The sequence below is a fragment of the Balaenoptera ricei genome, chromosome 10 (assembly GCF_028023285.1).
Source record: "Balaenoptera ricei isolate mBalRic1 chromosome 10, mBalRic1.hap2, whole genome shotgun sequence".
NCBI classification, from domain to species: domain Eukaryota; kingdom Metazoa; phylum Chordata; class Mammalia; order Artiodactyla; family Balaenopteridae; genus Balaenoptera; species Balaenoptera ricei.
In genome coordinates this window covers 24032874-24047338 of record NC_082648.1, presented here as the reverse complement: position 1 = coordinate 24047338, position 14465 = coordinate 24032874, and the positions used below count along the sequence as shown (strand labels likewise).

The 14465-nt window shown below is 34.2% G+C and overlaps 1 protein-coding gene across 5 annotated transcripts in view; it reads right to left on the bottom strand.

The window, feature by feature from the left end:
- CCDC91 (coiled-coil domain containing 91) overlaps window positions 1–14465 on the bottom strand; it is a 425558-nt gene that overhangs the window by 278612 nt on the left and 132481 nt on the right. For all 5 annotated transcript variants that reach the window (XM_059935542.1, XM_059935544.1, XM_059935541.1 and 2 more), the window contains exons 4-6: window positions 11923–12083; window positions 10799–11002; window positions 9937–10041 (exon numbers count right to left, since the gene is read on the bottom strand). In XM_059935542.1, coding sequence (XP_059791525.1) covers window positions 9937–10041; window positions 10799–11002; window positions 11923–12083 — 470 coding nt within the window. The remainder of the gene's footprint in view (window positions 1–9936; window positions 10042–10798; window positions 11003–11922; window positions 12084–14465) is intronic.

The window sequence follows — 14465 nt, the reverse complement described above, 5'->3', positions numbered from 1 at the left end:
GACACATGAAAGAATGCTCAACATCATTAATCATTAGAGAAATGCAAATCAAAACTACAATGAGATATCATCTCACACTGGTCAGAATGGCCATCATCAAAAAATCTAGAAACAATAAATGCTGGAGAGGGTGTGGAGGAAAGGGAACTCTCTTGCACTGTTGGTGGGAATGTAAATTGATACAGCCACTATGGAGAACAGTATGGAGGTTCCTTAAAAAACTACAAATAGAACTACCATATGACCCAGCAATCCCACTACTGTGCCTATACCCTGAGAAAACCATAGGTCAAAAAGTGTCATGTACCACAATGTTCATTGCAGCTCTATTTACAATAGCCAGGACATGGAAGCAACCTAAATGTCCATCGACAGATGAATGGATGAAGAAGATGTGGCACATATATACAATGGAATATTACTCGGCCATAAAAAGAAATGAAATGGAGGTATTTGTAATGAGGTGGATGGAGTTAGAGTCTGTCATACAGAGTGAAGTAAGTCAGAAAGAGAAAAACAAATACAGTATGCTAACACATATATAAGGAATCTAAGGAAAAAAAAAAAAAGGCCATGAAGAACCTAGTGGCAAGACGGGAATAAAGACACAGACCTACTAGAGAATGGACTTGAGGATATGGGGAGGGGGTGGGGTGAGATGTGACAGGGTGAGAGAGTGTCATGGACATATATACACTACCAAATGTAAAATAGATAGCTAGTGGGAAGCAGCCCCATAGCACAGGGAGATCAGCTCGGTGCTTTGTGACCACCTAGAGGGGTGGGATGGGGAGGGTGGGAGGGAGGGAGATGCAAGAGGGAAGAGATATGGGAACATATTGTATGTGTATAACTGATTCACTTTGTTATAAAGCAGAAGCTAACACACCATTGTAAGGCAATTATACTTCAATAAAGATGTTTAAAAAAAAAATCTATTATCAAATTGATGGTGTGTCTTTAAAAATCTATGTTATCTTAAGTTTGTGAAGGTACTAGCAAACATTTTAAATTTCTGTTATCGTATAAGGGAGGAAAAACATTTTCACAATGGTCAATTAGCCTGTAGAACTGAAGATGGTATTCTTCTAATGACTTCAAAATTATTCAATTTAGTTTCGATAAATAAAAGAACAACTTAATTTTCTGAATTATTAGAACAGGAATGATAAAAATCATATAATACCTTCAGAATATGAACCAGCATGAAATTTCCAAAAGGTATACCTACATTGTCAATTCTCAATAATGTCCCCAATCTTGGCATTCTTTGAAACTGAACGGTCAATTTTCTCATTACTACTGTTACTTAGGAACAAATAATCCAATTGTTAAAGTATACATTTTTCCCACTGGTAGAACTAAAAAAATGTTTTTGTTTTTCTAAAAACTGCATATTTGGATGATAAAATGGGGGGGGGGGTTGCTTTCCTAAAATGTTTATAGTATTGTTATTGTTTAAATTGTATCCAAAAATCTAGTGTTTTTATAAACAAGAGTTTAAGCTGTTTTCATTTTGGAAAAGTATATCATTCTTATTTGCTAAGAATGATCCTCATTTAAAAGAAAAAACTGCTAACTCCTAAGTTAGGGAAAGGTTATAACACCTAAGTTAGGGAATAAAGATAATGAACGAGGAGAAATAGTATAAAACTTAAGTGTTTACTCTCAAGATAATTAATATTTTGCAGGGGGGAGGGAATGACTTAAGGTCCTTATTAGGAACATCAATCATGATGTTGGTGATCTGTATCTACAGATACAGGTAAAAAGGTACTAATACAAGTTATATGTTGTAAGACAAAAAAATCAAATGAGTAGTAGCCATTTAGATACTCTTGTAAACACCCTCCTCCTCAAATTAGTTGTTTAAAGTTTTTTACTTCCCTTGAAAAAATGGAATGAAGTATGTGAAATTCAGTGACAATCAGGAAAAAGTAATATAACTGACTTTCTATATAACTGAAGATGAAAACAAAGAATAAAGTAGTAGTTTTCCCAAGTAGTTTTTTTTTTTTTTTCTCTAGACATTTTCTTCTTCATTTCAACAATTCTCACAGGCACCTACAAGTACCAGGCAATAGTATGTAAAAATGAATGACACGGTCTTTACCCTCAAATTTTATTAAGCAATATTGAGACCTACAACTCCCTACAATCTAGTACTAATTCCATAAAGAGGTAAATATCCTTGGGGAAAGCGTATGTTTAACCTTTGCTATCCCAGATAATTCCCTTTAATAACAATTAACAGTGAGAGAATACTGGGAATATGGCAGTAATGATGGCACAGTTTTCAGATCTCTCAAAATTCCCTCACAAAAACACATAGAGCACCTAAAAAAGTAGGACCAAAAGCTCATACTCATTATCTATCACAAAAATAGATGTCACAGTATCTCTGTGAATGCCAGAATTTAAGCAAGTAAAAATAAACCAAGAACAGTCTCAAGACCTGCACGGCATCAGAATCTGGGCAAGAGGAAAGATGAAAGCAACAGGATATCAGACAGACACGAGAACTCCAAAATAGCTAACAGATACTCACCAGAGAGGTCAGCAGGCCAATATGAGGACAGCAAGTAAGACAGAGGAGCCTAACATTCCAATAAGTACAAGTGGTCCTCAGTAAGATATCAATAGCCCAGGATACACTGGGTCCAATAAACTCTAAATACTTTCAAGAGAAAGCCTCACATTGAGGAGAAAACGCTGAGAACAGAGTCCAAATTGACCAAGCCAGAGACAACAAAACAAGGAAGGAAAAGAAGATCAAGTCAAAGTGAAAGAAGGGAACAGAGTCAGAAAATCTACAAATGTTGCCACATCCTTTTAATCCAACAAAAACATTAGAGCACTATACAATCATGAAGGGGAAAAAAACTGCCTTAAATCACTCCTCCAGTTAAAAAGATCAAGAAAACTAATTTCATATAAAAACAAATAACAGAAAATTATGTCAAATGCTATGCAATGTTTTATATAGATAGATAGATAGATGGAACAGTAATGACAGCCCTACATAAAATAAAAGCACAGCAGAAATATATATTTTAAAAAGAAGTTTTAAATTCTACCTTTGTATTTCAAAGTGAGTTAAAAGACATTATGAAAATGATAAAGTAGATTACAGAACAATATGAATCATAATTAGAAAAACTCAGAAATGCGAGAAATTTCAGAAAAAAATTATAACAGAATAAATCATTTCAGAAATGATCACTAAACTAAAAAGAACATAACATTAAATAAGCTAAACTGAAAATACCTTAAGAGAACTGGAATAAGAGAGGAAACACATTTTAGATCAAAAAGAAATGAAGAAAGATGAAAAGTATTCAAGAATAAAGGGTAATACGGAAGACAAAGAGTAACCAATACACACATAATAAGACTCACCAGAACGAATAAAACATAGTAAGAAAATAAAACAAGTATTAAATTTATAATTAATAAAAACTTGGCATTTAGAAGGAGGAATTGAAACTATATATGTATATTAAAGGACACATTGGAAATCTAGGGAAATCAACCTAGAATGACCAATACCAGGACGTATTACAGTAAAATTATTTGACTTTAAAGAATAAGAAATTAAAAGAAGAGTAGATGAAATTAAGCAATACTTTATAATAAAAGAAAATGGAATAATATATTTAGATACCCATAAAAAGAAAAAAGAATAAGGAATCTCTTAATGAACCACTATGGAAGGGCCTCCAAGAAATATGCTTCAAAAAGGAAGGGGGGGGTGAATTTTTTAAATAAATAACAGAAGTGCATTTATTTAGTACACTACCATTTGTATACAGGCATGCCTCAGAGATACTGTGGGTTTGATTCCAAACCCACAATACTAGCCATCATCTGAGTCTTCAGTGAGTCCTAATCTTTTGGCTGGTGGAGGCTCTTGCCTCAGTGTTGATGGCTGCTGACTGATCAGGGTGGTGCTTGCTGAGGCTGGGGCGGCCGTGGCAGTTTCTTGAAATAAAGTAGCAGTGAGGTATTCCACAACGACTGACTCTTCCTTTCACAAATGATTTCTCTGTAGCATGCAATGCTGTTTGATAGCATTTGACCCACAGTAGAACATCTTCCAAAATTGGAGTCAATCCTCTCAAACCCTGCTGTTACTTTACCAACTCAGTTTATGTAACATTCTAAACCCGCTGTCATTAAACAGTCTTCACAGCATCTTCACCAGGAGCAGATTCCATCTCAAGAAACCACTTTCTTTGCTAAACCAAAAGAAGCAACACCTCATCCCTTCAAGTTTTATTATGAGACTGCAACAATTCAGTCACATCTTCAGGCTCTTCTTCTAATTCTACTTCTCTTGCTACTTCCACCACATCTACAGTGACTTCTTCCATTGAAGTTTTGAAACCAAAACATAAAATCTTTATTTTCCTTTCATTTTTCCCCCTTTTTCAGAATACGGATAATCATTTTTAAAGATAGGTGAATAAACAGGATATCTTCAAGCTATGCGTAATTTGTATTTCTTTCAGTATTTTCTACTACTAAGTAGGACTTCAACTACATTTTGGGTTACCTATGCAGAACTGGTTAATTCCTCACATACCAGGTTATCAAGTTAAATGCTCAAGGTATCAAGCCATTGCTCTAATGCCATAAAGCATAATTACTACAGTAGTCTCTGGCTAAGGGCCCAACTTTCCAACACCTGACTAGTATTCACTTTAAAACAGTACAGAAAAATATTGAGAATAGTATCTATTCAAAATGACGTAATGTAACCTTTGAAATCAGCAGCAGAACACAGATAATACTCTGAAGCAGGATAAATCCATTTATGAGATGAATTTAAAGTCCTCTGAAACACTGTGTTTTTACATCACTTTTTTAAAATTAAATTCTCAAACTGAATAATCAACATACTCTAACTAAGAGACATTTCAATAGGAAATGGCATTTGGAAGCACAGACCCAACCTTTAAAAAGTTGTACAGGAAATTCCCAAAACTAGCCATAGCTACCAATACCGACAACTATCAGAGATGATAATTTAACAATCAGCTGCATCTATTAATTAAACTTGTTAAAATGTGGTCACAGTATGAAATGTACAGTCTGAGAAGCTTCCAAGTCTCTTCAGTGCTCATCACAGGTGTGGACGTACTTGCTATGAGAGTCAGAGACAAAAGACAAAAGAGATTGGAACCCAAGTTGTACTAAGATGAGCTCTCTATTCATGTTTCATGAAAAGTCCTTTAAATAGCTACCGCTGACACATGGAGCATGATTCACTTTTCTTCCTCTGCTTAGGCTCACACCCTGGATAGCACAGGAAAGGAGAGGAAGTGCACACCCCCACTGTACTGCAGAGTTCACGGTATTCCTTGTTATGGGCACATTCACACCCCTCCACCTAACCTGGTAATTAGACCGTATCACATAAAACCACACTGTTAGAATTCTCTGTAATAGTTAATGTTGCTCTTTAAAAAAAGTTTTAAGGGTTTTACAAACATTCCATTTATTAATTACTCCATCTCGTGTCAGACTAAAATCTTGACAAAGGCACACCCAACACTGGTCTAAGCGGAGGCAGATTTCTTTACAAAATTGAAAATTCGAGCACTATATTTTGATATCACGTGAAAATACTTGGATTTTTCATGGTGATGAATAGGTATGAATTTTGTTTGCTTTTTTTTTTCTGTATTGTCCACCTTTTCTACAATAAACCTATTATTCTTATAAATATACAAGCATACTAACATTTTTTAGAGAGAAAGGCTTCTCAGTCAATTTAACCCAGTCTTATCAGGACTATCTTTTGTACTCCTGGATATTTTGCTTTATTTAGGATACCACAGAGAGGCAGGCACCAATATATTATCCCTGTCATCAAAAATATAGCAGAAAAGAAAACTTTTTCTATTTCATTAAGCTCCACAAATATTTAGAAGACCTGTATGCTATATATGCCTTAATATAAAAAAAATGTGGATTGCCATCGTCTACAGAAAATACATGATAAATATATTGACTTTCAAATATCTGAGGATGACTTGCAGACCATAATTCAAGCAAGAAATTTAATATATATTTTCATGATTTAAAAACTCACTTTTGCTAAAATTTCATCCTACATATATTTAGCATAGAGTGGCCTCCTTTGATACTCACAAATTTAATCACATCTCCTATTCCTAAGAAATCATTAGATAGAACCAACTTTGTACCAGTTTTTAAAAAAGGCTATATTCCCAGAAAGAAACAAATTACATAAAGTAGGTCAAACAGTGAAGGTCAAGATTTTCTAAATTCTTAATGATCAAGTACAATACAATTTAAATATATTTATTAAAAATACATTTCCAGAAAGTCTAACACATATACCTATTTATGCACAAACTTGGTAAGTATAAAGCAGATATAGAGATTTATGGATTATCTCACAAACTGAGTTATGCATATTTTTATTTTCCCCTCCTCTATCTACAAGGACTCTATGAGTTGATTACTTAAGCTGTTTTCCTTAAAAACTTTACTCAAAATACCTGCTCTAAATTAATGTATTTTAAGGTTGAATTAATTTTCTGCTGTAGCTTCAATAAAGAATATTTAAAATTTAAAATGTTCCTTTTTATTTCACTTCTAGACTAAGATGAAATAGATGCACTTCTCCCTATTTTTCTCAAGAAGTACAGCTAAAAGACCTGGACATTACCTTTAAAAGAAATGTAAGAAGACTGCAAAGGGGGACAAGAAAGCAGACCACCTGGGGACTTGAGGAACCAAGGAATGATACAGCAGCAAATTTTTTGAGTTTTCTTTTAGCCTCCTATATCCCAAACTGGGTACTGGAATGACCAGCAACCAGGAAATGCCAATGGGCACAAACACAAACAGCCCCAAGAAAAGCTATCCCTCTCCACCCAAAGGTCCACAAAAGGGGCAACCTAGCAGAACAGATAACTGGTAGATAATAAGTGCTCTATGAGAGCCAAACCCCACGGAGAAAAAAATATGATCCCATCTCCAGCTCTATGAGCAAAGGCCAAAAGGCTAAACCCAGACTTCTACCCTCACCCAGCAGGGACATAGAAACTAAACAGTGTGCCTGCCTTGGAGTTCAATTTGGCTATAAGACCTCCTAGTACACTTTTCTATCACTTATTTAGCCAAGATGATAAAATAGTCCCTAAGTTAGTTTACTCTTTTTTCCACATAGTATAAAAAGGAGAGAGGTCCTTTTTGGTACTGAAGTAAAATCACCTAAAAAATGTTTTATTGAGACGTACTGTTTCCAGAAAAAGGAAAGTATTTTTAAACTGAATATTAGTTTTGAAGACTCAAGTTGTTACTCTTAGATTACCACTATTAATAGTAAAAGCAATAAAACAACAATGATAATGTCACTAGGCGTTTATATTGGTTTTCACTATGGAAAGCTCAAAGTGTTGTATACCAGGTGTTAGATGGTCTCTCAGGTATGTTATTGTTCCCATTAACAGATTGAGAAACTGAATTTGCAAAGGTATCTGTCTCACTAACGGGCCCAGAATAAGTCACTCAATGCAGAGAGAAGAAAACACAAAGTTCCAGTAATCAGTACTAAACCTTCCAATAAGCACCCTAATTCCAAGTATGGGGCTATAAATGTGGCTGTACACAATGTAATTAGCCCTTGGGCAGCAGGGTGCATTATATTAGTGAATTCATTCATTCATTCAAGAGTATTAATTGAGCCCACATTACATGCCAAGTATTGCTCTAGGCACTGGAAAGTTCCCAGTCCCATGGAGCTTACACACTGGTGAGGGTAAAAGAACAAATAAACAAATCAAAATAAATAACAATTGCTATGAGGAGGGGGGAAAAAAAGCAAAGAAAGGGGGCTAGGGAATGCTGAGCAGGTACAGAGGTTCTTATTTTCTATAGCACAGTCAAAGAAAGCTTCCACGAGAAGGTAGCATTTGAGCAACTTTCTAAAGGAAACTAGGGTTCACTGAGAGTTGTTAAAAAGTATAATTTTCAAAAAGTTAAAATGTGACTCATATAAATATAAATGAAACACATCAAAGACTTATACTACTCTTTATTAATAAAAGAATCATTTATGTTAACAGAAGGAATCAGATGTTAAGACTGGTTCAAAGAGCATTTATTTGAATAGGCATACGAATAGAAAATTTAAATAACGGAGTGTTAGACCAAGCAAGACTGCTAGTTGGAGATAATGTCTAATGAATGTCCTACAGGGCAATAAACACTATTCTTTGAAATTCTAACAGAGAGATATTATTTGCACCTCTTCTGTGAAAAAAATTAATTAACGTGTCATGTCAATACAACTGAGACTTTTAATCAATAGTAAACAGTGAGTCACATTCACAGTGAGTACTACATTCTTTTAAATAATCCTTGAGTAGGTCTAGTAAGTAATGCCCTCATAGGACACTGAAAGAACATACTGTTCACCCTTTTCTTTGTTTTCAAGTTTTACATTTTTTAAACAAAGCCATGCAGATATCTGCAGGAAGAGCATTCCAGTCAGAGAAACTGAATGAATCACAAACTGTTTCCCTCCACTCACCACTCCAACAGGCAAGGAATGCCCTCAGTAACAGACTCACACATTCACCTGGACCTTATTAGGAATTCAGTGTAAGTAAATAGCTGGGGGCGAACTGGAAAAGTTGGAGAAGCCAGAAGATTTACACTGAAAGGAGAATGATAATTGAGGTTGGGAAATGATTTGACTCACATTTTTAAAGAACACTGCTCCACCTGCTGAAATAAAGACTCATTAAGGGAGAAGAGCACGGGAGAAGCTAGAAGGCCACTTAGGAGACTATTAAAATGATCTAGGCAAATAAACAAGTAAATACATAGTTTGTCAGATGTAAAAAGTGCTATGGAGAAAAATAAAGCAGAATATGGGAAGGCTGGTAGGGGATATCAGCATTGTTTGGAAAGGTCTCCCTTGATAAGGTGATATTTGCACGGAGACCTGAATGATATAAAAAAGTAAACAATGCAGAAAATTGAGGGACGAGTGCTCTAGACAAAGGGATAAAGCAAAACTATTGAAGAGAAAGAGTCAGGGAAAAGACAGGGAGAAGGGACACAAAAAAATGGAGGGCCTTGCAAACCATTTTAAGGACTTACTTGACTTTTAGTTTGGGTGAGGTGAGAAGCCATTGAAGGTTTCCGAGCAGAGAAATGACATGAGTAGCTTTAACTATTAAACAGATCACAGTGGCTGCCATGTGGAGAATGGTCTGTAAGTGGGCAATGACAGAAGCAAAAAGATTAGAATAGAAGATACTTCAGTATTCCAAGGGAGAAATAAGGATGGCCTAGAATAGGTTGGCAGCAGTGACCATAATGACAAACAGTCGAAACCTGGATATTTTGGAGGTAGAGCCAACAGGTTTTGCTTAAGGAACAGACATGGGATAAGCACAAAAAGGAATAAGTGTGGGTTTCAGCTTTAGCAACTAGAAAGACAGAACTGCTATTTCCTGGGATGGGGAAGACTGCAGAAGAAACAAGTTTGTTAAGGAAATTTGAGGAGAAGAGGAGGAGATGTTGATTACAAACAATTTGTGAAAAAGGTTAAATATCTCAGTTTGGTGTTTATACGATTCTAAGCTCTTTCCAAATGCAATCACAATAAGAAAAATTGGAATGTCTAATTTCCAAATTGAGAAAATCATCAGAAACAGAATATTTTTCGCCAGACTGAGTCTCAGACAGCTAACCTGCATGGCTTCTCAGAGATTCGTACTGTTCAAAATGGCATTTATCATTAATTGCATACATGTTAGTCAGTATTTTACATATTTAAGCAAGTATCTGCTGCTTCATTCATAAAGCATTCATTGAGCACTTTCTGAAGTTATATTACATGCTTCATCAAAAGGCCTACATATTAAATTTATAATTCACTGTTTTTACCTGAAGTTCTTTGTATCTATCTTGAAAAGAAATGGCCTCTTGCTCTTTTTCTTTAAGGAAATCTTTTTCCAAGACACTATGTTTTTCCATCAATGATTCCACATCCTAAAAGAAAAAAAATCCAAGCATAAATTTTGTAATATTTAAAGGCATAAAATATATTCAGTTTTTTCAATGAACATATTAGAAAATATTTGGTAAGGAAAGAACCCACCGGAAGTATGGTTTTCAAAGTCCAACAATATTATAAAACGTATGCTTCACTCTCATTCCCAGACCAATATCAAACACTGATATAACACTAACACTGCTATAACACTAAAATTATTCATGCTAATAAATAAATAAAAGCATCTAAACTAATTGTAAACAACACTCTACCTCTACCTATACTTTCTATAAGTTTGCTAAGGTCTTTTTATAGAGATATTTGTAGGAAACAGAAATGAGAACACATAAATAATTTACTAAAATAGCTGTATGTCTAAGTAATCTTGTCAAATATCCCATCATGTCTGACTTCTCATAGGGACAAATGAATATTACAAATCTTCTAACCTACATAAGAAATACAATACTACCTGCTTTCAAAGTAAATAAAAATAAACCAGAAGGAAAGCATTCATTAGTGGGAAAAAAAATCTAGTAAAAGACGTTCATATTTTTAAAAGTACACCTTTAAAACTAGAAATTTCTTATCAAAGACTTTCGTAAGTGATAAGCTTGTATGACTGATTTAAACCTACAGCCAAAGAGCATAATAGCTTTTCCACTGCTGAATTTTTAATCAGAAGTTGGGATTATACCATATTTCCAGTATATGCAATTCAAACATTTATTTTTTAGGCAAATGCAAATATACCTTTTTAATTCTCTGTTTTTCTTCTTCAGAGACTTTGAGTTTCATCTCCAGACTTGAAATTTTCTGCTGAAGCTGTATGTTTGATACATTGGCTCCAGGATCCTCAGAATCATCCACAAGAGCAATTGTTCCATTACTTTTCTCCTCAGTTAAACCCAACGGAAAAAGTGAGATATCCAGATGAGTGTGTGTTGATTGCTGAATCTAAACCACATTAAAAAAAAAACAAAAAAACAAACAAACACAAGAGGGGAAAGTTTACACTGCACCAAGAAGGAAAACATCCAAAGGGCACCAGAAACCACATTTGGAAATTAAGTTGTAGCAAAGGTTCTGAAATTATTTCACCCTTTAAGTAAATCAACAGAAAACCACAAACTGTTACAACAACCTAATCTTCGCAATAAGAAACAAAATTTTCTGTAAACTTCAGAGTTTAAAGCATTTATTATTTTCCAAGCAAAGCACTAAAAACTTAAAACTTTTTCTTGAGAGTGTATAATAAGTATAGACATATCTGATATCAGTTCTTAAATTTACACACACACTCAGAATTTGTTTATATACTAAGTTATAAATCAGATTTTAAGATTTATCAATAACCACTAATTGATCATCACTTTCTAGTAAAGATAACGGGTGACTCAAGATTGTATACAGCACTTTGGAAATCTGGAATAACTCCAGCATCTAGCACAAGGCCTGAATTGATAAATATTTGAATGAATAAACGCTATGACCACTGTGTTTTTGGTTTTACTCTAAAATTGAAATGAATACTCTAATACTTGAAAACATATGGTAAGCTTCCCTGAAAAGAGAAATAGTTTTTTTGTAATTATTTTCCTTTTTGAAGTTCACGATCTGCAATGCAAAACTAAGTCAACTTTAATAAAACATATTTGGTTTTCAAACCGTGTTTTGGTAACTAACACTACTTAAATACCTTACAATTGTGCCACAAAACAAACATATTATTCAGTTTTTAGAATTCTAGATATTAACCTCAAAGTTAGAGTATCTACAGGAGAAAAAAAAAAAAGGAAATCAGGAGAGCTTCAATTAAATCAGTATGCAATTTTTTTAAGTAGGCAAAGTTCCTATAAAAATATGCTTGTCTTTACCTGTGCTTTAGGAAAAGTTTGACTGACAATGCTGTTGTCTGCATGTGTATTCTCTGGTGATGAAATGATGGGCTCAGAAGAGAGGCAGCCAACCGAAGGAGAAGTGTGGTCATGGTCCAATACAATCTCAGGAGAGGCTGGAGAAAGATGGACTCCAGATACTAAAGGAAAACAAACAAACCAAAACAAAAAAAGGATCATTAAAGGGAAAATAAAGAACAGGTTGAAGGGAAGAAAGAGAGTAGAGGGAGGGAAAGAAAAAGGGGTAAGGAAAGTAAAAGCAATGAGATAGAAAATGAGGATTCTATGACTATTTTTCAGGGATTTTTACTGAGATCTAAAACTAGTGTTTCTAAATTGAACAGGAAATTTCCATGTGAGACCTAAGCAAACAAAACAACTTAATAATGTCTTAATGTCTACATACTAACACATTAGCATAAGGGGTGCATTTGCAACTCAGAGAAATTATTCAAATATATTATTTACCTATTCAGTTAGTTAAGAAAAAGCACTAGCATGCCTACCAGTGCCAAACACAGGCACTAGGTACTGAGGAGACAGCAATGAGCAGAACATGCATCCATGTACTCAGTGACCCTATGACCCAGGAGGCAAGTCAAATGAATTACTTATTACAATAAAGCGAGCTAAGGGGAAGAACAATGACGTTAAAATAGCTAATCCACTGTCTCTGTGTTAATTTCTTCTTTTACAACAGCAAAAGATTTTTCATGTTAAAGTCAATTTTAGTTTGTTTCCACAGACAAATAATGTTGAAATGCAACTCTGTAATTAGTTTCACAACAAAATATTATTAGATTGTGATGAGGGTTCAAATACAAAGGTCACGAAAGGAAAGCCAATTCCAAACATGAAATAAGACAAAAATATTGATGATGGCAAAATAAACAGATTATATTACTTTATTTTCAAACGTTCTTTCTAAAAATTCAAATGCATTTATATTGTGTGTTTTAAAGTTTAAGAAGAGTAACTAAATCATTTTTAACAGTAATTCATTTATACGTTTTGACTTTCTAAATTATAAAGACCTTTATTCCACATTGGCATCAGTAGCAATGTCAGCGAAGTTCTACCATAAATTCTGGAAGGCAGCTCACAATGGAAATTGCATTTTTCCCTGAAGAAAGACATTTATAAGGTCATTAGGTATTAACAAACTAAGGAATGTATCAATTTTTTATTGGTACCATATAGGATTATTTAATTATCTTATGTACACTTTCACTGTGTAGCAGTATTGTGTTTTTCAAATACTATGTGCCATACTGGATAAGGTATTGTAGCTTCTCCCACAAGCATTTCACTATCTTAACTAAAATACAGAAAACTGGAATTTCAACCCATGTTTGTACTTTATATATCTTTTTCAGAAATTGTTGCTAACCTTCACTATTCTATGTGCTAACAGATTTCCCTAAAATGTCAAAATATTCTAACTTCTAATTCTAAATTACAATTATACCAAAAATATTACTAATTAATTTTTAAAGGAATGAAAATAAGTACTATAGTATAGTGAAGAGGAATACAGCCTTATGATTAAGAGCACAGACTCTGAAATCATATTGCCAAAGCAAGTGTACAAGATCTGGCAAGTTTACTTAACTTCCTTCAGTTTCCTCATCTGTAAAACTGGCATAGAGGTGCTGATGAGGTTTTAAATGACTAAAATATGTAAAGCTTTTAGCATTGTGCTGAAATTATTTTCATCATTATTTCAGAGATTGTTAAGATTTGTTGGACAAGTATGTTTTACTTCCAGGCATAAAGGGTATGTGTGACTATGATCCTATGTTCAAGAAACTCTTAAAAATATCATTCTGATCCACCACCTGAACATTTTAACATCTCTTTATGTTATTCACATTTATAGCCATAATCTAAGACAAGATGTCATGTTGTCATGAGTTAAATTCTCATTCTGTAACATTACATGTTCAAGTATGCCATATTAGGAAAAGAAAGAGGGAAAGAGGCTAGAATAAAGGAAGGAAGGGAGAGAAAGAGAAAGGAAAGGAAAGAGATAAATAAGGGGAAGGAAAAGGGAGAGGTTGAGGGAGGAAAGTAGGGATGGGAGGAGGCACCCTCACCCTCACACTTCCCACTAGTTACCACTATCATACTTTCCCTTCATAACCAAATTTCTTGCCTCCATCTGCTTCTTCCTCACCCAACCCTCATCATGCCACTAGACCCAATTTTTATGATATTAATTTTCCTTTCAGGTATTATTAAGTCAAATGAACACTTCTTATTTTATCTTCCTTTAGTTCTCCAGAGCGCATAATACTAATGACTCTCCCTTTTCCTTGAAACTCTTCCCTTGGCACCTATAAGCCACTATATCCTAAATTCCTCCTAACATTTTAACTTTTTTTTTCTTGTTTCCTTTTCAGGCTCTTTTCCACTCATTCTTTAATTTCATTGTTTCCTACACCCTCTGATCTTCTCAGTGTTCACATTATTCTTACCACTTTCAGAACCCATTATTTAAATTATCACCTATAAGCTAATGA